The sequence below is a fragment of the Bos indicus genome, chromosome 20 (genome assembly GCF_029378745.1).
Source record: "Bos indicus isolate NIAB-ARS_2022 breed Sahiwal x Tharparkar chromosome 20, NIAB-ARS_B.indTharparkar_mat_pri_1.0, whole genome shotgun sequence".
Lineage (NCBI taxonomy): Eukaryota > Metazoa > Chordata > Mammalia > Artiodactyla > Bovidae > Bos > Bos indicus.
The window spans coordinates 70,802,830-70,829,411 of NC_091779.1; the positions used below are offsets into that span (position 1 = coordinate 70,802,830).

The 26,582-nt window shown below is 62.2% G+C and overlaps 1 protein-coding gene across 1 annotated transcript in view; it reads left to right on the top strand.

Annotated features, from left to right (window-relative positions):
- Positions 1–246: 246 nt before the first annotated feature.
- SLC6A3 (solute carrier family 6 member 3) overlaps positions 247–26,582 on the top strand; it is a 34,436-nt gene continuing 8,100 nt past the window's right edge. The window contains exons 1-13 of the mRNA XM_070774889.1: positions 247–320; positions 2,027–2,353; positions 3,608–3,739; positions 7,655–7,880; positions 11,637–11,775; positions 12,366–12,500; positions 15,910–16,013; positions 17,350–17,474; positions 20,001–20,113; positions 21,189–21,317; positions 22,387–22,486; positions 25,105–25,205; positions 26,098–26,265. Of these exons, the coding sequence (XP_070630990.1) occupies positions 2,068–2,353; positions 3,608–3,739; positions 7,655–7,880; positions 11,637–11,775; positions 12,366–12,500; positions 15,910–16,013; positions 17,350–17,474; positions 20,001–20,113; positions 21,189–21,317; positions 22,387–22,486; positions 25,105–25,205; positions 26,098–26,265 (1,758 nt within the window). The 5' untranslated portion in view covers positions 247–320; positions 2,027–2,067. The remainder of the gene's footprint in view (positions 321–2,026; positions 2,354–3,607; positions 3,740–7,654; positions 7,881–11,636; positions 11,776–12,365; positions 12,501–15,909; positions 16,014–17,349; positions 17,475–20,000; positions 20,114–21,188; positions 21,318–22,386; positions 22,487–25,104; positions 25,206–26,097; positions 26,266–26,582) is intronic.

Below are 26,582 nucleotides of genomic sequence, written 5' to 3' on the forward strand. Positions count from 1 at the left end.
ACCAGAGGCGTCCCGGGTCCCACGCGCCCCAGGCCCCAGGAGCGCTGGCACAACGCGCTGCGGGCGGGGGACTGGCGCCGCAGCCCCGACTCTGCAGGGGTTCCCGGGGGCGGGGTGCCGGGGCGCGGGGCGCGGCCCCGCTCACCCTCCGCCCACCCGGGGCGGCCCGGAGGCGGAGCCAGGGTGGGCGGGCGCCCCCGTCGGCCGGCGGGGCGGGTCCCGGCGACAAGATAAGAGCCCTGAGCGCCGCGGGCCCGGAGCTGGAGCTTTGGCGGACGCCGGGTGGCGGGTCTCCAGCGGCGCAGAGGCCGGGCGCGCAGGTGAGTCCGGGCCACCCCTGTGGCCCGCGCCGCGCACCGGCGTCCCCTGAAGTCTGAGGCCGAGGGCGCGGGGCCCGGGCAGGAACTGTCGGGGCGGGGTGCGGGGGAGGCCACAGGTAACAGTAGCCGACAGTTGGGATGCATAGCGCTCTGCAACAGGGCAGCTGCCCATCTGAAGGTGAGGTGGCCGAGAGGTGTGAGCCTGAGACGGGGCGCGGGGATTGTGTGTGCGTCCCGGTGTCCCCTGCCCCTGCCCTGCCCCAGGCTAGGAGAGGGCGCTGGGCAGGGGGCGGCTGGCCCTGGCTTCCCTGCCCAGCTGGCCCTGTGAGACTGGGGGCTGCTTGCTCCCTGTTGAACTAGACCTGTGCCTGGTGGGGACCACTTGGGCAAGCGGCCCCCAGATCCAACCCGGGTGATTTTCTGTGTGGCTTCTCGCAGGGCTTAGTCTTTGCTGTCTAAGATGGGGCAGGATGCCCGGGAAGGTGGGGGTGTGTGCAGGCTCTGGGCATCCAGGCTGGCTGTAGGGCAGACTGCAGCTCTGCTTCTGTCCTGGGCTCAGAACCACGCTGCCCAAGCAGCACGTTTTGCTTTCTGTACCCAAAGCTGGCCTGTGAGGCCGTGGCTTCAGGCATGAGGTGGGCTCACCCCACATGCTGAGCCGGGAGTCCCCAGCAGGTGGTCTCCGGCCCGCCCTCGAGGGCTGCCGTCAGAGCAGTCCGCTGGGGTCTGCGCGAGCCCTGCCCGCGCCCCTGGACGGTGCTGCAGGCCAGTTCCTCTGCTCCTCCCCCAAGTCCCTTCTGTGCTTTTCATTCGTCTCAGGAACGTGCTGTGATGAGTCGTGTTGTGAGTTTCTGTTCAAACTCGGATGCAGAGGAAAGTCACCCCGTTTCCGCTGCCTCCTGCTGCCTTCTGCTTCAGAGAGTGTGTGTGTGTGTGTGTGTGTGTGTGTGCGTGCGCGCGCACACCTGCGAGCGTGTGCAGTTGAAACACCCAGACGCCAGAAGTCATGTTTGAAGCTGCCCACAGCCTTGAGGGCCCACCTCGCCCTCCGGCGTGACTGTGTGATTTCTTCCGTCTTCCCTGATTGCACTGCCCAGAGTGTCGTGAAGGTGACTAGGAGGTGATTTCCCAGATGAAGCGCTCCATGCGGAAACTAGTCCTGTGAGCTCCCATCCCTGCCTGGGCCGTCCAGGGCCCGCAGTGGATGTGGACATGCAGCCGTTCCTTGAAGGAGGCTTTTGTAATCACTACTTTGAAACTCTGAATTCCTGTGGGTGACCCTGGTTTTAAAATTTTGCCTCTGACTTTGGTTGCTGAGTGTAAAGAACGCGTGTGCACTGTTGTGGGAAGCCATTTGAAGATCGTCACATTACGACGGCAGAGGGGAGAGCGTGGAGGTAGCCTCTTGCGTTATGACTGAAACCACATTAGAGGCGATGTCACCCTGCAGGTTACGGAATGGACTAGGGGAGGGGGAGCAGGGCTGGGGCCTGAGGTCCCCATGGCCTGTCTCCCAGCCCCACGAGGAGCGCAGGTCATCTGCTCATCCCAGCTCTGTCTCCTTAGGTGCTGGGACAGCTTGTGTTCTGCCCCCACAGAAACGTCTGGAAAGCCACCCCTCCCTGCCCACGCTGCCCGGTGCACCACACTTCTGGCTGCTAAACCTGTGCATCCCTGTGTGTGTTTATCTTTCATGCTGGCTGAAGACCCAGAGGGCGGAAGTACAGGTTCCTGAGTCCAGGAGGCCATGAGTGAGGGCAGGTGCTCTGTGGCCCACATGTCTTCCGTGGTGGCTCCGGCCAAGGAGGCCAATGCCATGGGCCCGAAGGCGGTGGAACTCGTCCTGGTCAAGGAGCAAAACGGGGTGCAGCTCACGAACTCCACCCTCCTCAACCCCCCGCAGAGCCCCACGGAGGCCCAGGATCGGGAGACCTGGAGCAAGAAGGCCGACTTCCTCCTCTCCGTGATCGGCTTCGCCGTGGACCTGGCCAACGTCTGGCGGTTCCCATACCTGTGCTACAAAAACGGCGGGGGTGAGTCTGTCCACCTGCCTTCTGCCCTCCTGCCTGGGGCCCCGAGGGCGCTGGAGGCCGGGCTCCGGGGGGACGCGGCGGAGCGGAGCGCATGGACGTCCCGGAACCTTGCGTGGTAGCACTCAGAATGGTCTCCTCCCCTGCTGGTTCTGTCCGGGAGGACGCCGAGGCCAGGAAAGCAGGGGCGTGGCTGGAGGCACCGTGACTCTGCCTTCTGCTTCCCAAAGTGGCCATCACTTTGGAAAAGAAAATTCTCCAAGGCCTGGAGAACGGCTTCTTTGACCAGCCTGCCCAGTGCTCACAAAGTGTGCGGCAGCCCCTGTGCTTGGAGCCCCAGGATGTCCAGGGAATGTGTCTCCGCCCCTCCCCGGCCCCGCCTCCCCTGCACAGCCAGCCCTAGAACTGCTCCATCTGCATTCAAGGCAGAAAACTAAGAAATGGGCCCAGGTCACCCCCCCAGAGTCCAAGTTGAGAAGCCAGTTAGATTGGTGCTCGTTTCCTGTGAGTCTCCTAGACGGTGCCACCCCATCGGGGTCACTCCATGCCCCGCATTCGGGGCTTCGGGAAACTTCCTTGGGGAGGGCCTGCCCATGAGCAGCTGGGCATTTCTGAGCAGGTACAGAAGTCGACCCAAGACAGGCAGCCCTGTGGGGTCTCCCTGCCTCCCCCGCCGGCAAAACACCGGAAGAGCCATGGCAGAACCAACCTCCCATGAGGCAGAGCGAATCGGCTGAAGACGGCTGAGCTGGTGGGGCCCCGATCTCTGTGCTCAGTGCCGTAGCCTGGAGAGACCCCAGCCGGGGGCGGCACCTGCCAGCAGAGAGCTCTGCTGCAGCCCCGACGGAGGCAGGCTGGCGTCCTGGGGGCCAGGCTGCGTTGGACCCCAAGGATGCACGGCTCACGAGGACAGACATCCCCATGGAGGAGAGAGAGGGGACCCAGGGCTGGGCAGGCGGAGAGCAGACAGCAGTGAGGAGCAGAGCCGCCCCGGGCTGGGCTGGTCCGCTCTGCTCTCGGGGCCTGCGGGTACCTGCGGACAGGGGGTGACCGCGGTCCCCAGAGGGGTGTGTCAGGGTGCGGTGACAGCGGGAGCCAGGCACAGACGCAGGAGGCCCAGCCCCCAGCCTGCGCGGAGCTTCGAAGAAGGGTTACAGCGGTCGTGCCGGGACGCGCGCGGACGGCGGCGCGCTTGCTGGGATGACGCCGGGCTGGCGCGTCCTCGGGTCCAGGCTGAGTGTGCTGTCGCGTCCCCAGGCGCCTTCCTGGTCCCCTACCTGTTCTTCATGGTCGTCGCCGGCGTGCCGCTGTTCTACATGGAGCTGGCCCTCGGGCAGTTCAACAGAGAGGGGGCTGCAGGCGTCTGGAAGATCTGCCCCATCCTGAGAGGTAACGGGCGGGGACGCCCCACGTGCCTGGCAGAGTGTGGGCCAGGGTCCGGGGTTGGCTGGCATGGGGAGGGGTGGGGCGTGGGCCGGGGCGGAGGGCAGGGGCGTGGGCTAGGGCGGGGCGGGGTGTGGGCCAGGGTGTGGACCGGGGCGGGGCGTGGGGCGGGGTGGGATGTGGACCAGGGCGGGGTGTGGGCCGGCGTGGGGCGTGGAGCAGGGGCGGGACATGGGGTAGGGACGGGGCTGGGGCGGGGCGGGGCGGGGCGGGGGCATGGTGTGGCCAGGGAGGGGGGCGAGGCGGGGGCGTGGCGGGGGCTGGGGGCCGGACATGGGGTAGGGGCGTGACGGGGGCGGGGCGTGGGGTAGGGGCGTGGACTAGGGCAGAGCGTGGACCAGGGCGGGGCGTAGGCCGCGGGGGCGGGGGCAGGATATGGGGTAGGGGCGTGACGGGGGCGGGGCGTGGGGTAGGGGTGTGGACTAGGGCAGAGTGTGGACCAGGGCGGGGCATGGGGTAGGGGCGTGGGCCGGGGCCGTGGCGGGGGCGGGCCACGGCTGGGGTGATTGCACAGCAGGTCAGCCCCAGCGGTGTGTATCCTGTGCTGCTTTGCTGGGTGTCTGGGCCCTTGAACACACCCTTTTAATGCCGGTCCTGCTCTAAAGACCTGTCATGACCGAGGGTTTGCGAGTGTGTGTCCTTGCTCGCAGCCTGCAGTTCCTGGGTGGTGGTGTTTCGTCAAAGTGCTAACACGGTAGAAAAGATAACAGCCTCCTGTCCCTAGTTCTGTGGTCTACTGTCTGTCATCTAGGTTAGTTTGCTGGGGCTGTCATACAGAGCGCCACAAACAGAGTGGCTTAAATAACAGATGTTTGTTGTGTCGAAGTTCCAAGGTCTGAACTCAAGGGTGCTGGTTGGTTCCTTCTGAGGCCGGGGGGAGGGGCGGGCCTGCTCCCAGCCTCGCTCCTGGGGTCGTGGGGGGCCGTCTTCTCCCTGCGTCTTCATGGGTATCTCTTCATCCAGGCTTCCCTTTTTATGGGGACATCAGTCGCAGTGAACTAGGGCCCACCCTGACTTGATTTTCCTCTGTAAAGACTCTGCCTTCAGTAAGATCACATTCTGAAATACTGGGGATTACTAAAACTTCGACAAATGGGTTTTGGAGGCCACAGTCCAACCCATAGCGCTGTCTGTCTCCCACCTGTGTGCCCATCCATCACTCTATCCACGGGTCTGCCTGTCATCTGTCTGTCACCTGTCTGGCTGTCACGTATCAGCCGTCTATCATCCGCCTGCCTACCTGACTTACCGCGTCTATCGATCTGCCTTCTGTTTCCCTATCTGCCGCCCTTCTGCCTCCGGGCAGCTGTGCTGCTGCTGGGGGCAAAGCCCACGTCTCCTGCGAGCCGCGTCAGCCCCAGGAGCCCTCGTCACTCTGCTGTGACCGTGAGCAACCTGGCCCGCCTGGGGGCTGGCTGTGCACGCAGCCCTGGGGTCAGAAGGACTAGAGGCTCAGGCCTCTCTCCCTGGGACACGGGGCTGGATCTGCTCTGGCGTTTGGTCAAAGGCGGCTCTGAGTTCCCCAAGCCACAAGCGGAGGATTTGGTGTACAGAGTTGTCACCTTCCAGAGATTTCCAGCAGCCACCCACAGCCAGTTCATGGCCAGGAAGCTTATGAGAGGCACTCGGAAGCCACGGCTGCCCGACTCTGCGGCTGCCGGACGAGTCCACCGTGAGCCAGCTTCTCCCGAGGAGCGCAGGGGACAGACGTGCAGTGAGGAGTTATTCCCCAAGGACGGGGTCCACCCCAGAGGAGGCCTTCCTGCTGCTGAGCATGTCTTCCAAGAAGGGCCGTGTTCCAGGACCTGTCTGTGCCATGTGCTGAGTCACTCCAGTCGTGTCTGACTCTGTGCCCCCAAGGACTGTATATAGCCCGCCAGGCTCCCCTGTCCGCGGGATTTTCCCGTCAAGAACACTGGAGTGGGCTTCCATTTCCTTCTCCAGGAGATCTTCCTGACCCAGGGACGAAACCCAAGTCTCCTGTGGCTCCTGCATTGCAGGCAGATTCTTTACCGCTGAGCCACCAGGGGAATCATTCCTGATACTAGAGCTGTTTAATGTCTGCGCGTAAGTAACCTGGAGTCACTCTCTATCTGCTTTCAGGGTAGGAAGAGAGTTTTAATGAAGTGTCCTGAGCAGGAAAATAGCTTCTCCTAAGGGTCAGAAAACCTATGACAAACCAAGACAGCTTATTGAAAAGCAACGAGATCACTTTGCCTAAAAAGTCCCTATAGTCAAAGCTATGGCTTTCCCAGTAGTCATGTACGGATGTAAGAGTTGGACCATAAGGAAGGCTGAGCACCAAAGAATTGATGCTTGAGAGACCCTTGGACAGGAAGGAGATCAAACCAGTCCATCCTAAAGGAAATCAGTCCTGAATATTCACTGGAAGGACTAATGCTAAAGCTGAAGCTCCGGTACTTTGGCCACCTGATGTGAAGGGCCAACTCATTGGAAAATACCCTGATGCTGGGAAAGATTGAGGACAGGAGGAGAAGGGGGAAGCAGAGATGGTTGGATGGCATCACCGACTCCATGGACATGAACCTGAGCAAACTCTGGGAGATGGTGAAGGACAGAGGAGCCGGGCGTGCTCAACCGTGGGGTCTGAGAGAGTCAGACATGACTTAATAATTGAACAACAACAAACAAGGAGGGCCAGACCCACAAAAAACAAGCCAACGCGCTCCCTGCAAAAGTCACCGTGAAGACAAGCTCCTCCTGGCCACAGGCGGGCAGGACCGGGCCGGTGCCCACGAGCTTCCAGCATATTGATGCCCAAGCCAGTCCCAGCAGCAAAGCCAGGAAAGGATGTGGAAATGAGGGAAGTCTGTGTGGAGCTGGGTAAACTTAACCACAGTAGCGGAACGCAGCAGTGCTTGTCCAGCACCGAACAGGACAGAGGCCTTACTGCACACCAGCCGTCCACCATGGTCAGGGTGGCATGGCGCCAAAGACTGCGTGGCTCTCCGTTCTGCCCCAGCGGTCAGGAGCCCCTCAGTGGCTCTCCCAAATTCCAGGTCCTGTGACCCTGCACAGGGCACTCTGACAGGCCCAGGGGGCTCTGCGTGGTCAAGCATGGTCCTGGGTGATGTTGGGTGGACCCAGATGCCTCTGTCTGCCCTGGCTGGGCTGGGGGAGGGATGGTTAGTGAGGTGGCCATGAGTGGCCTTAGGTGGCTGTAGGCAGCCCAGCTAGGTGGGGCTTGTCTTGGAGGCCTGGCTGGTCCTGGATGAGCCCGGGAGGCTGGGGGCGACCATGGAGATCCTGGCCATCCTTTCATGACTGTTAGTGGTCCTGTTTGGCTCTGGGAGACACGGAGTATTCCTGGGTGACCCTGGACAGCCTTCAGGGCCCTATTGGCAGGGTGGCCTGGGATGTCCTTGGGTGACCCTGAGTGGCTTTGGGTGGCCTTCGTTGACTTGGTGTTTTGTATCCTTGGGTCTTCCTAGATGGCCCTGGGTGGTGGTGAATTTTTCTGATGGTTTTATTTGGCTGGTGGCCCTGGATACCCCTGGGTCAAATTGCCCTGGTGACCCAGGGTGGTCCTAGGTGACTTTTTGCGAGCCTGGGCGACCCTGACTGGCTGTGAGTGGTGGTGGGCAGCCAAGGTGGCCCTCGGTTCCTCCACGTGTCTGCACGTGACCTGGTTGTATTGGGGTGTCCCTGACTGGCCGTGCAGGTCTGGTAGGCTTTGGATGGTGCTGGGAGGGGGTGGCCCCTCCTCAGTGACGGCGGGACCCACCCTCTCCCTCGTCTCCTGACGTGCTTAGAGGCGCTGCCTGGTTTCAGGAAGCCCCGGGGCAGCTGCATCCCGTGGGGGGCGGGGCGGGGCGACACTGACGGGCACGCTCTCCCCAGGCGTGGGCTACACGGCCATCCTCATCTCGCTGTACATCGGCTTCTTCTACAACGTCATCATCGCCTGGGCGCTGCACTACCTGCTGTCCTCCTTCACCACCGAACTGCCCTGGACGCACTGCAACCACTCCTGGAACAGCCCCCGCTGCTCGGACGCCCGCGCCCCCAACGCCAGCTCGGGCCCCAACGGCACCTCGAGGACCACGCCCGCCGCTGAGTACTTCGAGTGAGTGGGGTCTCCTCGGGGCCAACGTCCGTGTGAGGGGAGGGCGCCGGCCCGGGTCACCCGCCGGCCTGTGCTGCCCCTGGGCTGTGTCTCGTCCCGCTTCCCAGGGCTCTCGAGGGGCCTTTTTCTGACCCCACCTCCAGCAGCTCAGCTCTGCTCCTGGGGGGAGACCTCGCAGGAAGGGGAACTGGACAGGCCCCCCCAACCCCGGGTCAGCTGCCCTTCCCCACGTCCTGACAGAGGCCACTTCTCTTGAGAAGCGCATTCGCAGCGCCTGCCGCGGACTCCTGGAGTTCCCGGTGGCTGCGATCTTCCTTTGGGAAAATCCTGGTTGGGCACAGTCTGCTGTGTTTCTGGGTGGAAATGAGTCCACCGACAATGTAGAAGACTGAACCTCAGCCCAAAATATAATTCCGGTTTTAATCGCAGGTGGGCACAGTTTCAACACTTGCTTTGAGGTAGGAAACCATGAGCATAAACACGAAGGCCATCGCACTGTGAAAGTCACAAAGTCGGTCCCGGAGGAGGTGATCACACGTCCGGGGGTGTGAGCAGAGCCGCTGCCCGGCTGGCAGAGGGGCTTCCAGAGGACGCCTTTTATCAGCAGCCGGCGGCCCGGGGTGGTCCTTGAGGGGTGGGCCCTGTCCCACAGAGTCAGCGGAGCTGGGTGAGACCCCAGGTGTGCAGGGTGGGACCGAGCCCTCGGGAGCCGTGAGCATCTGTCGTGTGGGTGTCGCAACGACCCCGCCCAGGGGACAGCGAGTCCACAGAACCTGCGGGCGTCTAGGGTCTGAGGTTGTGTGTCCAGATAGTTGGGGTCTCGTGCTCAGCTCTGGGGGCCCCACGTAGGGAACGTGTCTCTAGGACCGGCCGCTGCAGAAGGCCACAGCGATGGGCAGGGACACAGTGCCAAGGGTTTAGGTGGGGGGCGATGTGGGGCTGCCAGAGGGGACCAGGGCCTTCCTCAGGAGTTTCCAGGAACAGCGTGGCTAGCACGCAGCTGGTGTGCGGTGGGACCTGTTTAGTTTTTCATAAGAGACTCCTTTTGGTAGTTTGGAATTAGCGGGTGAAGGCGTCTGGAAGGAGGGGAGGGGTGTCTGTGATGGGGAGGTCAAAGGGCTACTGAATGCCTGCCTGCTTGGAGGAGGGGGCTCCAAAACAGGGAGGTGAGGGCCTGGTCTCGGGAGCTCTCAGCAGCGGCCAGTGGGTTTCAGAGCAGGGCTGGAAACGGCAGTCCACTTGGGGTCGGCCCCATCAGATCCGCCTGAGAGACGCCAGGGCGGGCATCCCCGTGGGAAACGCAGACCCAGTACCCTGTCACCTGAGTGTGTGGTCAGGACTCAGAGCTACAAGCAAGCAAGAGGCGGTAGATTCATCCAGGAAAGGATGGCAGAGCTTTCGTCAGTCGCTCCGCCCCCTGAGCAGCTTGCCCTTGGCCGGCTCATTGCCGCGGGTCCCAAACTTAGGAGCTTCTCACCCACAGGGCAAGGCCTGGGCTCCACGCGTGCTCCCCCGCGGTCCCGCTGAGCCCTGACCCGGTCCAGCCTTGACCTCAGTGTTAGCCTGTGATGGGAGAGAAGGGACCAGAAGGAGAGAGGGAGGGGGCCCTGCACCAGGAAGGGGAGAGCAGACGTGGCGACAGGCAAGTCCCTGGGGCGCCCCCAGCCCCCCCCATCCCACCACTCACAGGTGTCTGGAGACGGCTCTCCCTAGACCTGGGTTTGTCATTTCACCAACAAAACCGCGGCTAAGTTTCCAAGCCGGGTTGTTTTCTACAGTTCTAAGGTGGATTTTGGTGCCATTTAGAACGTTCAGAAAGCTGTCAGAGATGTGGAATGTGCCAGGTGAGGCCATCTGGGGACACGGAGCAGAAGGGCATGGCTACCCACTCTAGTATTCTTGCTGGAGAACTCCACGGACAGAGGAGCCCAGAGGGCTATGTCCATGGTGTTGCAAAGAGTCGGACATGACTGAGTGACTAACACTTTCTTCACTTTCACATTTTGTTTGGGAGGTCTGGAAAAACTTGATTTATCTTAAGGATTTTCAGATAAGAAAAATAGAGGGGGAAAAACTGACCAGTCAGTGATTTATTATTAAGAATGCTAAAAGGAAAGAATATATGTGATAAATGGATTTTTAAAAAAAGAGCTGACCAGGGCAGTCTGCTTGGAACTCCCATCTGGAAGAGAAGGCTTGAGATGGAAGGCTGCCCGCCCCTCCCTGGGAAGGACTGTCAGCAGGAGCAGATGTCCAACCGTATCTGGAGGTGACCCCAGGACAGAGGCGCGGCCTTTGAAGGTTTACAACGCAGTCAAAGATCGTTAACGACACAATCAATTATTAAACTGTGCCAAGAACACCCCCAGGTGATTCCACTGGCAGTGAAGACTGAGTTTCCCTGAGACAAGCTCCAGTGACTGTCAGGTCTGAAAAGGTTTTCTGGAATGTAAACTCACTGTATAAAGCCAGATGGGCTCCCATTAAGGCCAAGATAGCTATTAATACAATCACGAAGTTGTAAAGCTGTAAGTCCTACGAAGTGCAAGCAGACTTCAGAAACCCCAAAATAAGCCCATGTAACTCCAACTCCATAAACGCTTAAATTTAAAACCAACTTCACCTACTTTCTAATATACATTTGTTGCTGTTCAGTAGCTCAGTCGTGTCCAACACTTTGCAACCCCATGGACTGCAGTGCGCCAGGCTTCCCTGTCCTTCATCTCCCAGAGCTTGCTCAAACTCACGTCAGTTGGGTCGGTGATGCCATCCAACCAGCTCATCCTCTGTCGCCCCCTTCGCCTCCCGCCTTCAGTCTTTCCCAGCATCAGGGTCTTTTCCAGCGAGTCAGCTCTTCACATCAGGTGGCCAAATTATTGGAGCTTCAGCTTCAGCATCAGTCCTTCCAGTGAATATTCAGGACTGATATCCTTTAGGATTGAATGGTTAGAAAGCTATATATTTAAAGCTACAAACTAGCCTCTAAGAGACCACTTTAACTGCCTCCCTCATGTTTGATACATTATGTTTTCATTTTCACTAAAGTATCCCCTTGTCTGCCTTGTGATTTCTTCTTTGACTCACAGGAGATGCTTAGAAGTTTGTTCTTTGGTTTTGAAATATTGGGAGATTTTCTAGATGTATTTCTGTTACTGACGTGTAACTTAAGTCTGACTTGCTGAACTAACATATTTTAAAACTTCGTTATTTCTAAATACACTGACGTTTGTCTTATCGCCCAGTGTACGGTTTATCCCTGTGTGTTCCACGTACACTTAAAAAGAATGTGTATCCTGCCGTTGATGGGTTGGAGAAAGAAATGGCAACCCACTCCAGTATTTTTGCCTAGAGAATCCCATGGACAGAGGAGCCTAGTGGGCTGCTGTCCATGGGGTCACACAGAGTTGGACACGACTGAAGCGACTTAGCATGCATGCATGCGTGCCGTTGATGGGTGGACGTGTCAGCTAGGTTGTGTCTGCTCCTGCATCCTTATCCTCACCTTGTTCTGTCCGCCGCTATGAAAGGCATGTTGAATTCTAAACTGTAGCTGTGGATTTCCCTGTTTCTCTTCACAGAGAGGGTAGGCCTGTGTCTCCACTAGGGCTGGGGGCCTGGCCTTCCTGGAGCGGGGGACAGGGGTCCCCAGGCCATCAGGCCAGGTGCTGCTGAGCCTAGCAGGGGAGGGCAGGTCTCTGGGCCAGCCAGCCGCCGGGTGGAGAGGCAGCCCCCGGGACCCACCCCCTCCCTCTGCAGGCGCGGCGTGCTGCACCTCCACGAGAGCCAGGGCATCGATGACCTGGGCCCTCCCCGCTGGCAGCTCACCTCCTGCCTGGTGCTGGTCATCGTCCTGCTCTACTTCAGCCTGTGGAAGGGGGTGAAGACGTCCGGGAAGGTGAGGGGCAGGGCTCGCCATCTGGGGAGTGGACGGGGCCGTGGTGGGTTGGGGAATGGTGTCAGGAGGGTGGCTTCAGCACAAGGGGAATCACAGCAAAATATGTGCTGATGAGGGTGTTTCGGTCACTGTCTGGGTGCCCGAAGCAACGATGGCCCAGACGCACCCCCGCTCGGGCCGGCACTCGCAGCCACGCCCCAGCGCCCGGAGGCCCCCAGCGGCTCTGCCCTTGCCTGTGACCCGGGGCCCGTCTGTCACACCTGACCCCCAGTGCACATCCGCACAGTCAGTGAGACGCAGATCGCTCGACTCTCACGCACCGGAAGTCCCGCCACTGGAGCCTACAGCCATGGCCCAAATGCAGACAGAGGGCCCCTGCCCTGCCAGACTGCCCTGCTTCAATCCCTGGGGAGACGTACAGGAAAGAGGGTGCTGGGCGGGCCCACTCCGGGGGGCATTTGCCGAGCTGACGTCGGGACACTGGGCTTACCAATCCAAGGCCCTCTGTCTGAGCACAAGCCATCAGGGGGCCCTGAGCCCAGCCCTGCCCACAGCGGCTGGTGCGGTCGGGCGACGCGTGCTCTCCCCAGGTCGTGTGGATCACGGCCACCATGCCGTACGTGGTCCTCTTTGCGCTGCTCCTGCGAGGCATCACTCTCCCGGGGGCCGTGGACGGCATCAGAGCGTACCTGAGCGTGGACTTCCATCGGCTCTGCGAGGCCTCGGTGAGTGCGCCCTCCGCTCTCGGCCCATCCTCCGGGGCTGGCAGGTCGGGCCGTTGTTCTCTCTGCATCTTGGGCAGGAAACGCTTCACGTGGGGTCACCTGCCCTGCCCAGCAGAGTTCACTGTCCAGGTGAGAAGGGACCATGTGGGCACAGCATGGGGCTGAAGGGACCAGGGTAAGAGGATTAGGAGAAGGAGTCGCCCTGGCCTCTGCAGGGAGAAGCCAGGGCAGCTGCCCCTCGACCTCCTCACCTGGGCCGTCCACTCCCTGGAGGAGTCCTCCTGGGTCCTCAGACAAGCACCTGAGGGTGGGGGTGGGGGCGCCAGAGTGTGCCCAAGGGTGTTGGCGCCCAGCTGGACCGAAGCCCAAGCTCTGGCCACAGCGTATCCTCAGAGCTGGGCTGAGGTGCTGGCTTGCATGAACCAGGCCTACCTCAGGGAGCCAGACTTTTTATTCAGACACCCCGGTGCCCACACAGGTGGTGATGTGACCATCTCGTGGACAGACGAAGTCCACTGCCCGGCTGCAGGTTCCTCAGCAAAGGGAGACGTCACCTGGGTTGAAAGAGCAGGACTTGGCAGGGCAATGGAAGAGGGGTGGGCGGGAGGAAGAGAGAGAGGAAAAGGAGGCAGAGCGGGGGTGAGGGTGGTCACTGGAGGGAGCAGGGGCCATTGGAAATCCAGGCGGACCACACTGGAGCAGCCTAGACATGGGGCCCCAACAGCCGCCCAGGGAGGCTGGGTCACTGGGCGGAGCAGTCCCGGCCGGGGTGTGGGGGCCCCGACGCTGCCAGCCTGTGAGTCGGGGGCAGCACTCATGGGGAAGGAGGAGGTTCCACAGTGGGGAGAGGGGTGGGCGATGGGAGCAAAGTGGAAGAAGGGGAGGTTGGCAAGGCTGTGAGCCCCCAGGAGCCCCAGGGGAGGGGGAGTTGCAGAGCAGAGGCCGGACACTGAGCAGCAGAGAGAGGAAGGCGCCATGGCCACGGGCCCACAGCGCACAGGGGAGGGCAGCCGTAGAGCCCGCCAGGCAGCTCACGGAGGACTCGTGAGACCATGAGAGCCACACACGTGTCTCTACGGAGCCAAGGGAGATGGACACGGATGGCTAGGGGAGCTGAGGTCAGTGGGGATCCCGGGGCCCCACCGCAGAGCCAGGCCCCGGGCGCCGGTGGGTCAGCGGAGTGTCGTCCTCAGGAAAGCCCGTGGCGGGCGAGGTGTGCTGGTGGGAGGAGGTGGCTGTGGCATCAAAGGCCAGGTGGGTCATGACCCGGAAATCAGAGAAGAGTCAGGTGTCAGGGGGAAGAATGTGCAGAACAGCTATCAACCGTGTGAACAGATGTGTCTGTGAAGCAGAAGGAAGTGGAGACCAGAGGTTGGCACAGGAGAGGTTGCTAGGCAGACGGATGAGACAGCAGAGTTCAGGTGGATGGATGGCAGGTAGCAGACAGGCAGACTGTGGACGGTGGATGACAAGCGTCGGTGGCAGGCAGTGAGGCGTGCCCTGGGTGTCCCCTCCTCTAACGTCCCATCGGCTTGGGCAGGAAGGGACAAAGTCAGGAACCGCTGGGTTCCTGGGAGCCTTTGGGCCCAGAGGCTGGGCCCCTGTGCCCCCAGCTCAGAGGGCAGAGCCGCTCCTGTCCCTCCCATCACCGGCAGGGTACTCCATCCTGAGGGCCATTTGGGCCGTTTGTAGGTCTTCGTGGGGACGAAGGGACCCTCTTTGAGGTCAGCATCCCTGCCCTCGGTGGGGTCCAGTCTCTTGGCCATTCATCTGCGGCTCTTGAGCCGCCTTGCCGGGCAAGTGGGGTCTGGGCTGTGACAGATACTGTGCTGTCCTGGGATGGGGGGCCGGTCTAGGTCGGCCCCAAGAGGCTGCCCAGCGGGTCTCAGGGTGGGCTGTGGGCAGGACCCGGGCTGGGGCCTGGGGCAGCGGTGAGCAGAGGCCTGGACAGATGGCGGGGAGGTGCCTCTGGGTGAGTGACCCACACATGCAAAGGCTCTGGGGTGACCACTGGCCACTGAGAGGACCTGGGACTGCAAGGAGGCAGGAGCGCCCTCCCCCCACGCCACCAGCCCCTGCCTTCAGAAGCCTGCTGGCCAACGACCAGCACCTGGACCCCCTGCCCACCCAGCCACTCCAGGCCTCGAGCTAACGCCTGCTCGTCCTGTCCTCAGTGCTGGGGTGACCCAGAGCCTCTGGAAGTGCTGCCCAAAGGACTGAGCCCCCCTGGTCCTGGTGTAAGGGCTCCGTGTCCAGCCCCCTCACTGGCTCATGGTCAGGTCAGCTGCCCTGTGCCCCCAGCTGGGGACTCTGGAGTCACGGCTGGGGAACCTGGCCCACAGGCCTCATCTCAGGCTGGGGGACTTTGGGAACAGCCCCCAGGACCCTCCCGTCCCCACTTTTCGCACAGCGGGCCTGGCTGCTCCCCCAGGGTGGGTGTCCGCTGTCCTCATCGCCGCCCTAGGCTGTGCAGGGCCCAGGGGCGCCCACGTCATCATCACCGGGTCGTAGGGCGGTCTCTGCACCACCTGACCTGAGCAGGTCGTGTCCGAAGTCTGAAATAGCGCCTTGGTCCAGTGTCGACCGCACGGCCCATTCGTCATGTGTCAGCCGCCCGGGATGCGCCTGTGCCACCTCCAGCGAGTGCAGAGCTTTGGAGCCACCGCTGGCTCCATGGGCCTTTCTGCGTGTGCCGCGGTGGGCTCCCCGTGCGCTCGCCGTACGCTGCCGCAGGAGGGGTGGGAGGTGGGTGTGGAACGGAGGCACCATGTCCTGTAGCACCGTCACGGTGCCTGCTCTCCCCGGGGCACGGGCCCATGAAGTAACCTCAGGTCCTGCACCAGGACGCAGCCCCCTTCTCCTCAGGCCCCTCAGGTTTACTCCCTGAGGTGACGTTCGCTCACTGACAGTGATGCCAAGTTTAAGTGTGACTCTGTTCCTCAGAGCCTGTGGCACTGAGGGCCCAATCCACGACCCTGCCTCTCCCCAGGCTGGCCATGCCCCCACAGGGACCTCTCCCCACGGGGACCACTCACCCCCTCTGTCTCCCCACGGGGGCCGCTTACCCTGCTCTGTCTCCCCTCGGGGGCCGCTTACCCCTCTGTCTCTCCCCTCGGGGGCCGCTCACCCCCTCTGTCTCCCCTCGGGGGCCACTCATCCCCTCTGTCTCTTCCCTCAGGGGCTGCTCACCCCGCTCTGTCTCCCCTCAGGGATGTCTCCCCTTGGGGGCCGCTCACCCCCTCTGTCTCCCCTCGGGAGCCGCTCACCCCGCTCTGTCTCCTCTCAGGGATGTCTCCCCTTGGGGGCCGCTCACCCCCCTCTGTCTCCCCTCGGGGGCCGCTCACCCCCTCTGTCTCCCCTCAGGTACCTCTCCTTGTGGGGAGCGCTCACTCTGTCTCTGCTCCTGCAGGTCTGGATAGATGCGGCCATCCAGATATGCTTCTCGCTGGGCGTGGGCCTTGGGGTGCTCATCGCCTTCTCCAGTTATAATAAGTTCACCAACAACTGCTACCGGTGAGTCCCGGCCGAGAGAGGCCTGTGGCGTCAGGCGGGCGGGTGTGCCCCTGGGTGAGGGGAGGGGACAGGAGCCGTGCTTACAGCCCCTTAACCGCACGTGAAAATGAGACAGGGAAGCGACAGGCCAACGCGCATTCCTGCTTAAGGGAGGCTTTGAGGCAGGAAGACGCTGCCCCCTCCCTGGGAGGAGGCCCCTCCTCTGCCTGGCTTGGCCACCCCATCCTCCCAGCATCCGGGGTCAGGCTCCTCACACCTGTCTCCCACGAGGAAGGACCTGTGCGTGTCCCCACCTGGCCTTCACTGAGGGAGCGGGGGCCCCAGGCGCGCCCTGGCCCCACGGAGCCCCCCGCAGACTCAGCGCCAGGACAGGTGGGAGCACGGCCGTGCCACGTGCCCAGAGCCCCAGCAGCCTGCCCGCCGGCGCTGCCCGGCCCAGGAGGACCTGAGTGACCTGCAGCCCCCTGCCGGCCCGAAATGTCGTTCTAAAGACAGAGAAAGGGGTTTCCTCCGGGACTGCTTCCTTGACCTTTGAGCCAGTGTTTGTTTTCTTTCATATCATGAGGATAAAAATGCGGTTAAAAATACAAAGGCGGTGTGCGCAGCAGAATGGCCCGACCGACCCTACCCAGGGGTCCACACAGAGCTGGCGTCTGGATGGCAGGCCAGACAGCGGCTCCCGAGCCCACCCTGTGCCCATCTGAGTCTGTGAGGGTCCTGCACTCAGGCACCCCAGAGGGCTGGCCCCGCAGCCCCTCCTCCCTGCTCTGAATTCTCGGCCCTCAGAGCGGGGTCCCCGGGCCAGCAGCCCTGGGCCCCCAGGCACGTAGGGGAAACACAGCATCTGGGCCCCACCAGACCCACCCCGTCAGCACCTGCATCTTAATAAGTTCCCCGGGAGGCATCTCCAAGCCCTGCCTGGCAGCCCTGTGGGTCAGGGTGGGGACCCCGTGGTCAGTGGGCTGCCCACCCGAGCCTAGCTTTGCCTGTGGGATCATCTCGCCATCAGTGCTGAGTCGAGAGTCCCAGGAGAGAGTCCCTTGGTCCCCAGGCAAGCGCAGATGGCTGGTCACCGGAGGCCTGACCTGGCCAGGGCGTGGCCAGTGCCCAGAGCTGCTCAGCGGGGGGTGCAGGTGGGACACTCACCACTGTCAGCGGGTGCCAGCCTCCCTCCCGCAGGGCAGCCTGGGACAGGCTCTGGGGTCACAGGAGGGGCCGGCCTGCCTGTCTGGGGAGCGCCCCCAGCCGCCCGCACCAGACACAGCCAATTACGAATAATGACGGGAAATTGCAGTGGCGCCCAGCCGGGCTGGGACAGCGTGTCTTGTTCCTGCAGAGACGCCATCATCACCACCTCCGTCAACTCGCTGACGAGCTTCTCCTCCGGCTTCGTGGTCTTCTCCTTCCTGGGGTACATGGCCCAGAAGCACAGTGTCCCCATCGGGGACGTGGCCAAGGATGGTGAGTGGTAAGGTCCCCACGCGCCCGCTCCCGGGCCGCCCAGTTCTAGAAGTGTTTCCCTGCAAGCTGAGAGGGAAGTGCACGGGCACCCAGGGCCCTTCCCAGGAGCAGCTGACACGGCAGAGAGCAGGGTACCTGGGCACAATGCACCCACCGCCTCCATGCACTCCCAGCTCCTGCCCCTCGGGCCCTCCTGCTGGACGCCAAGGCCAGGTTGAGGTTGGCCCTCGGCCCAGGGCTCCTCATGGAAGCCACTCGGGCTGCAGGACAAGGGTCCGGTCCCCCTCACCTGGTGGGGAACGTGCAGCTGAGGGCTCAGAGTCGTTCCAAGTGGCACAGATGGCCGGACCTCAATGTGGTCAGCCAGAAAGAGGCTGGGCTGGCTTGGACGCCAGCAGTTACTCTGTTCCGAAGCTTTTCCCCCAGCCCTCCAAGGGCCGTGGCGCATACACGTGGGAGTGGGGTAATAGCGGATAAACCCCCGGAGTCTCTGGCACACGGTGGCAACAGAGACCCATGCTCCCAACCTGCTCACCAAGCCAACGCAGACAGGAGTGTCTGCAGATGAGGACTCAGAGGCCGGGAGCAGGCAGCAGAAGAGTGGGCACTGGTGACGTAGAGGAGCAACCTGGGCCAGCAGGAGAGGACTAGGGGCCCTGGCCCAGAACAGGGTGCTGGGGAGCCCTGATTGCTGCACCCCTGGGCATTCCGTGCAGGGGGAGGGTCTGTTGGTGCTAGATCCCGGCTGGAAGGCGTGGCTGAGGCAGTCTGGAGCTGGGTCAGTCCAGGGCCTGGGCCCCAAATCGCTGCTGGCCCCACCGGCCTGAGGGTTGTCCTGCGCCTGCGCCTGGAGGAGCCCCTTCATCTGAGACCATCCCACTCAGGGGCGGCCCCTCCTTCCCCCTCACCCAAGTTCCTCTCTTCCTGGGTTTTCTTACTCTCGAGCGGGAGGATGACGTTAGCAGAGCAACTGAGGAGCACAGAGGGCTGACCCCACTGGCGCCCTGAGCTCTCAGCGGGTCAGCCCATCAGTCCACCCGTTGAGGGTTGGAAGCCCTGCTTGGAAAGCAGGGAGCTGAGTTTGGAGCCGGCAGGACAAGCCCCTCCAAGTCTGGCAGGAAAGCTGGGGACCCAGATGAATCTCCACGTGCTTTCAGATCCACTCTTTCCTCCAGGAAAAAAAAATCCAATAAAGGCAGGAAAGGGAACCTAATGCAAATAAGGACGGAGCAGTGGAATTTACTCACTGTTGCATTTATGCATTTTCACTGGGTTTTGCCCTTTATTATGATAAATAGCAATAGTTTGCAAGAATCCCCATTAACCCCAGAAAGTTACTGACCCTCTTCATTGCATTTCCCAGAAAAGCAAAGTAAATGTCATTTATGGCTCTAATTCTCAAGAAAACGGTGGGGGGAAATATTAACCCAGGAGCAAAAATGAAAAGTGAGGATACTGACTTTAGTTCAGCCAAACTGATGGGCATCTTCCAGGTCCTGGCGCTTAGATTTCAGGGCTTTTCAAACCATCTGCCCCTCCTGCCCGCATCAGAAACCGTGCTCCTTCTTGGAGTGTTGGGAGTCCCAGAGCCCAGGTCAACACTAGGGCCCCTGACAGATCCTGGAGGTGGAGGCTGGCTCCGGCCTTTAATTCTCTAGAAGCATCAGTAACTGCCCCGTTCCTGTCCCTACCGGCTGGTGCCTGACCCAGGCCCCGCTGAGGACGGGGAACCAGGAAAGTGCTAAGTTGTACATCCATGAGCAAGCTCTCAGAGGCCGTGCCAGCGAGCTGCCTGGCACTTCTTGTAAAAGTAACCCTGAAAGTGATCAGCTAGCAGCTTCCTGTGGGGATATTCTTTACTTTGGGGTCATTTGCAGTCAAAGTGCCTGACCACTCCCACCCCTCCCCACCTCCACCCAGATCCCACCTGCTGGGGTGAGGGAGCTGGCGTGGCCCCCTGTATCCCCACCCCCAGGAGTATGTCTGGGAGACAGTCAGAGGGGACAGAAACACGCGAGTTGCAGGGAGCACGTGGAGAACGCACGCTAAGTTGTGGCGTCTCTGTAACAGCACGTGGCTTTTAAAGCTCACACTTAAAGAGTCGTACGCTGGCACAGAAAAGCATCTACCATGTAGGCTGCCTGACCACAGCAGCGTGCGTGAGTGTGAGTGTGAGTGTGTGAGCGACAGGCACAGGAAACCAACCAGGAGGCCCCCAGGGTCTGGAGGCAGGAAGCACAGGGTGTCCCCCGGGAAGCCTGTCCTGCTCTCTCCCTGCTGGTGTGCCCCCTCCTCTCCTGGGCCCCCTCCTCTGGGGGCACGGGGTGTGGGAATGGCCGAGGGCTGGGGGACAGAGCAGAGCCCTCGCTCCAGGACCTGGCTTCCCTTCTCCCAAGTCCTGGGCCCTGAACTCAAGGATGGAGGGCTGTGCAAGGAGAGCAGTTTTTGCACCGCCTTAGGGCCAGGTTGTGGGGGTGGGGAGTACCTGGAAGGTCTGCCCGGGGTAACCGGAGGGTCTGCTCTCAGGGCCGGGGCTGATCTTCATCATCTACCCCGAGGCGCTGGCCACGCTCCCACTGTCGTCCGTCTGGGCTGTGGTCTTCTTCGTCATGCTGCTGACCCTGGGCATCGACAGTGCCGTGAGTGATCTTTGCATGCTCTGGGCCCCTGCCAGGGACAGCCAGCTCACCCACCGCCCTCGGAGGCTGGCTAGCCTGGAGACACCCGGGGCCCACACGTACATGTGCCTGCGCAGAGCCCCCGAGTGGGAGGGCGGCGGGGCCCCACAGTTCCTGGGGAGGGCTCTTCAGACCAGCTCTGCCCTGCCGCCCCTGAGGGGCATGGCGAGTCCCGGGCGAGGGAGGCGGGAGTAGGGTGCTGCAGGAAATGGGGTCCACACAGCACCCAGCGAGGCCGGGCCTGACTCCAGCTTTCCCTGCCCCACAGCTGCCGGCGGGAGTGGGTGCCCTTTCGAGGTAGCAGGGGGCAAAGCCTCCCGCCTGGCCCACTAGACATCCATTCTGTGGTGGCCCTGTGGGCCCCTGGGAGGCAGACTTCCTCACGCTCCTCCTCCACGCGGCCTGCTGGAGACCAGCACCTGAGATCTCAGGTCCCGTGTCTGCGCCCCCTGAGCCTCCTGGAAGAGGAAGGAGCCCCCAGTCCCTCCCCTGTGAAAGCTGGCCACTCCACCTGCTTCTCCCAGTCCGCCTTCCCACCCACCCCCTGGGTGGACCGCACCCGTGGTAGATGAGTCCCGCCAGCAGCACTTCCCAGAGGACGTGGTCCCAACTGAACAGGGCAGAGGCTCCTTGGAGGCCAGGCTTCCTGGAGACACCCTCTCTGGACAGTGCTGAGAGCCAGGAAGGCCACGTCAGTGGGGACACGGCCAGTGGCCAAGCCAGGCCTCCTGGGAACAGAGCTCAGCTGTGCGGTGGGGCAGACACTTGCTTAGAGAAGCCGGGCGGAGCTGAGCCTTTGTGGTGACACAGGAGACAGCGCGACTCTGGCCATGCAGCTCCCCACCAGAGGGCAGGACGCCCACCCAGGTCCTCCGTCTCCAGTGGCCATGCCGGGGGAGCAGCCCTTGCTGGGGGTGTCCTCTGCCCCCCGGGACCCCGTGCGGCTCCCGACTGAGCACGTGGGTGGAGACGCCACACGCGGGCCCCCGGGGGGGCAGAGGGCCGCCCCACAGCACCCCTTCTGTCCCGGCTGCAGATGGGCGGCATGGAGTCCGTGATCACCGGGCTCGCGGATGAGTTCCAGCTGCTGCACCGGCACCGGGAGCTCTTCACGCTGCTCGTCGTCCTGGCCACCTTCCTCCTGTCCCTCTTCTGCGTCACCAACGTGAGTGCCCACATTGCCCCGGACACTGTCTCGTTAGCACCTGCTGCCATCAGGGCAGACGGAGCAGGGGCGCCCCCCACCCCCACAAACAACCCGTGACCTGTAACGACACACAGGTGGTCACACACATGGTGGCCTTGAATCAGGCAGGATGGCACCAACGGTCACTCAAAGTCCCCGCGGTCACACGCAGCACCTGGGCACGTGAGGGCTCGGTCTCCAGTGTTTCAGCACCTGGATAGCTCCCTGCGAGGTGCCCTTGGGTTTGTGGGGCAAGAGGGTTGGGGGGCTTCCCTGGTGGCTCAGCTGGTAAAGAATCTGCCTGCAATGCAGGAGACCCTGGTTCAATTCCTGAGTCGGGAAGATCTGCTGGAGAAGGGATAGGCTACCCACTCCAGTATTCTTGGGCTTCCCGGGGGGCTCAGCTGGTAAAGAATCCGCCTTCAACGCAGGAAACCCCGGTTCGATTCCTAAGTCAGGAAGATCCCCTGGAGGAGGGCAAGGCTACCCACTCCAGTATTCTTGGGCTTCCCCGGGGGCTCAGACAGTAAAAAATCCACCTCCAATGTGGGAGACCTGGGTTTGATCCCTGGTTGGGAAGATCTCCTGGAGAAGGGAACAGCTACCTATTCCAGTATTCTGGCCTGGAGAATCCATGGACTGTATAGTCCATGGGGTGGCAAAGAGTCAGACACAACAGAGCGACTTTCACTTTCACTCAGGTTTCGGGGAGGTCTGTCCGGGGTTGGGGTGGGGGTACAGGGCTCAGGGCCCCCTCCTCACAGAGGTTCTGCCATGGTCGGCATTTCCTGGCTTTCATTCCTAACTGTATCAGGAGCCCTGGAAAGGCGGGGAGAGGTTGGTTTTTTTGTAATAGCCGGGTTCCCAAGTGGCTGCTCGTGGACTGAACTTTAGTTTCTTTCCTGAGTGACGCTCCATAGAGAGTAAAATAGAAGGTGTCTGTAAGCTGGTGCCTCAGGCCAGGCTGATATTTGGGAATAGCAGTTCTGTGGGCAGGCATGAGAGCCAGGCACCCCGAGCTCAGCGGGTGTGCCCTCCTTCCCCCCAGGGCGGCATCTATGTCTTCACGCTGCTGGATCACTTCGCGGCCGGCACGTCCATCCTCTTCGGGGTGCTCATGGAGGTCATCGGGGTGGCCTGGTTCTATGGTAAGAACGAGTCCTCCTTGGGATGGCGCGCTCCCACCGGCAGGACAGAGCTGCTGTGCTGGCATCGTGTCCGATCAGGCCAGCATCCTCGGGGTTGGTCACTGTGGCACCCAGTGGCCCTGCATTGTGAGCACTGTGGCACCACAGAGCGGGGCTTGGCCACCGCTGCTCGGTTGGATCTGTGAAGGCAGTTAGCCTGGACAGCACCCTGAAGTCACCCCTGTGGTCAGGGCACTCAGTGTGGCCACGTGACCCTGGGCTGGCCTTGGAGGAGGAGGGTGTGCTTCGCTCTGGGTGCCGCCAGCTGGTGGAGGCGGTCTCTGCGTCCCGCTGAACAGAGTCCCGGCACCAGGGAGGCAGGGGAACTGGCCGAGGGGGCATGTCTCTAGGGCCCTCAGCTGATGGGAGGGAAGAGACAGGAACGTTTGGTGAGCGCACCACGGCTCAGTCTCAGGCCAGAGCTCCCGACTCCGCACGACGGCCCCACCAGACTCCGGACCCCCCTCAACCAGGTCCAGCACTCGGGCGCTGGGACTGGGAGCCCCTCAGGGTGGGGGGCCAGCTGGTTGGCAGGTGGTCCCCAGAAGAGGCTGGGCCCAGCCTGCGGCTGTGTGCCCCTGCCCCTCCTGCGTGTCCACGTTTCCCGGCATGTCCTGATTCAGGTCTGACAGCAGCGGAAGGCCGCCCTGCAGAATTCTGCCGTCCTTCCCGCCACCATACCCCCCCCCCCCCCCCCCCCCCCCGCCGTGCTAGCTCTCCGTGTCTCTCCTGGGGCTTGGGTCCTGGTGTTGCTTGGCTCACCTGACCAGGCGTCCTTGACGACGCTCGCCGTGAGGGCCCGATATAACAGGCACACTTCTTGCACATGTGTGTGCTCCGGCCAAAGCCAGAGGTCTGTGCTGTTCGAGAACCGCAATCTGGAGACAGCCCTGGTGCCACATGAGGGGTCACGGCCTCTGCTTCAGCCCTGAAGTTATAACCTGAAAAGCACTCTAGCTTTGAGAGGCTTAACCGACAAATAGCTCGTATTCCAAAAACATTTTTCCAGTTACATTTCCTTTTCTACAGAAAAGGGAAGTATCAAAAAAAAAAGAAAAGGGAAGTATCAGCCTGTCTGTACTTTCATTGGCATCTGGAATCAATACCTAGTCTACGGTTTTAGATTGTAATCTCCCCAAATCAACCCTGAATATTCATTGGAAGGACTGATGCTGATGCTGAAGCTGAAGCTCCAATACTTTGGCCATCTGAAGCAAGGAGCTGACTCACTGGAAAAGACCCTGGAAAGATTGGAAAGATTGAGGGCAGGAGGAGAAGGGGGCAACAGAGGATGAGATGGTTGGATGGCATCACTGACTCAATGGACCTGAGTTTGAGCAAGCTCCGGGAGATGGTGAAGGACAGGGAGACCTGGTGTTCTACAGTCCATGGGGTCACAAAGAGTCGGACATGACTGAGCGACTGAACAACAACAATGTCGGAAAATAAAACCTCAGAGAAAGAGAGAAAGTGCCTCAAATGTATCCAGCAGCCATGAACATCGCAGAGCTGGTGGAGGCCCAGGGGAGCTGGCCTTGCGGCGACCACACGCTCCCCAAAGCCTCTGAATGCAGAGACCGCACTTCCTGCAGACAGCAGTTCACACCAGAGCACGCCTGGCCTCTCAGTGCCCTGAGGCCCCTGGTCTCCGGATGGGCCAGTGTGGGAGGGGCTGCCTGCCCCAGAGCTGCCCAAGGGGCCCCGGGGACACCCCGTCTCTGCGGGCTTTTAGGTTCAGCCTCCACCCCGCTTCCTCAGTCTCTCTCCGATCTGAGGTCTGGTGATGGGGCTGAGTGTGAAGAGGGAATCCTGCGTGGAGTTGTCTCTCTGATGTCCCCACATGTGACATGAGACTCAGGCGGCCAGCCATCACCCGGCCTCAGGGTGGGAGAAATGAGCGTGAGACCTGGAGAAACTGGCTCATCCAGCTTCTAGCAGGAGCTTTCCCTACAATATAATGACTGTATGCATGTGGGCATAGTTTAGCCCTAAAAAGTGGGACACTCGGACACCTGCTCCTGCCTGGATGAGCACAGAGGACGCTGTGCTTGGGGACATGAGCCAGGCACAGACAGACAGATCCCGCGGGAGTCCCTCAGGTCCCTGGACAGCCAGGGTCACAGAGGCTGGAAGCAGGATGGGGAGGGCCGGGGCCTCCGCTGGGGAAGGCGAGGAAGGCCTGGGGAGGGTGGCGGGCATGGCTGCACAGCAGTGCGACCCTGCTTCAAGCCGCTGGGCTGTGTGCTTGCAGCGGTCAAACGGAAAGCTTCACGTGATGTATGTTTCACCATGATTTTTGCAAAGAAGAATAATGTTCATTACAGAGGGGAGGCAGGGGTGGCCGTGGGCCTCGCGGAGGAGGGTGGGAGCCCCACAGGCCCTCCCTTACGGTCGTCAGTGATGCCAGGGTCACCCTGGGGACGTGCACGGGCTCCAGTCGGCATGACCCCCCGCTGTGGCCTGGGCAGCACCGTGCACCCTGGGCTCCAGGGGGAGCCGGGGGCGGGGGGCAGGGGGTGGGGTGGGGGCCGCATCTCCAGGCGGGCCGCACTGACGCCCTGCCTGGCCCTCTGCTGCAGGTGTGTGGCAGTTCAGCGACGACATCAAGCAGATGACCGGGCGGCGGCCCAGCCTCTACTGGCGGCTGTGCTGGAAGTTCGTCAGCCCCTGCTTCCTCCTGGTGAAGCCCCCCGCCCCCTCCGCCCCGCCCTCTACCCCGCCCCGCCCCAGCCGTTACCTGACCGGGTCCCTAGGGGCGGGAGTCAGCAGGTCACGGGCTCAGCCGGGAGGGCAGGCTGGCCCCCCAAATCCTCGGGTCTCCTGGAAGCATGGCTCCCACTCTGGGCCCACCGAGACACCCACGTGGGTGGCAGGGTGGTCCTCACCCGACAGTGCCTCTGCCTGGAGGCCGCGGAGGGAAGTCAGCCTCGGGGTCAGCGGGTGCTCGGCCGTGAGGCGGGACGGAAGTAGACAGGGTTCACCCACAGCACGGGCCCGGGGCTCCCCGGCACGTCCAGTGGCTGCTCGTGGTCTGGGCTGGGCAAGCTCTGGCCGGTGGGCAAGTCCACCTGCGGCCTGCTGTGTTGGAACCCGGCCGTAAGTCCACTCCACGGCTGCAGGGCCGCGTGGCCGTGGCCGAGTCCCAGTGGCTCAGGACCCCTGACTGTCCCCCCTATCCAACGGCCCCGGCTGGCTGTTTGGGGCCCTCAGCACCCGCCTCCACCCAGCCAGCCCAGCCCCCCGGGTGCGAGTAGGCGCGGGCAGCCCCGACCCCCAAGGGCCAGCAGAAGAGGAAGTGGAGCCGGGGTGAGGCTTCTGGTCCAATCCCGCTCAGGGGCTTCTGGTCACCCCTCCTGCCTCCAGTCAGTGAGGTGCCCTGCTTCTCCTCACGTGGTAACCTGGGGGTTTGGAGGACAGCGAGAGAGCCCCTCCCATCAGCCCTGAGACTCGGGGGCATGTGCCCCCACCGCGGGGCCCGCAGCCTCAGGCCATTGTGTGGGGGGCCCTCCCCCAGAGTCGCCGCTCGGGAGCCCCTGGCCCCAGCTGCCCCTGACCCTGCCGCTCGGTTTCAGTTTGTGGTCGTGGTCAGCATCGCGACCTTCAGGCCCCCGCACTACGGAGCCTACGTCTTCCCCGAGTGGGCCACCGCGCTGGGCTGGGCCATCGCTGCGTCCTCCATGTCTGTGGTCCCCGTCTACGCCGCCTACAAGCTGTGCAGGCTGCCCGGCTCCTCGCGGGAGGTGCGTGTCTGCACGGGCCCCCTCCTGCCCTTCTGCCCAATGCGAGGCCGCCGGCGAGGTGGGTGGGAGGCCCAGGCCTGCTCCCACCGGCTCGTCTCGGACCAGCAGGACAGTCTGGATGGGCGGTGACTGTGCCAGGCACGAGGGCTGCGTGTGTGTCTACACGTGTGTGTCTGGGCGTGTTGTGTGTGTGAGCCTGTGTGTTCTCACGTGGGCATGCACGTGTGTGCTTGCCAGCGGGTATCTGGGTGTGAGCTCGCCTGCTGTGCACCGTGTGGACGCCGTGGTCTGAGGGTGGGGGTGGACTCGGGGGACCA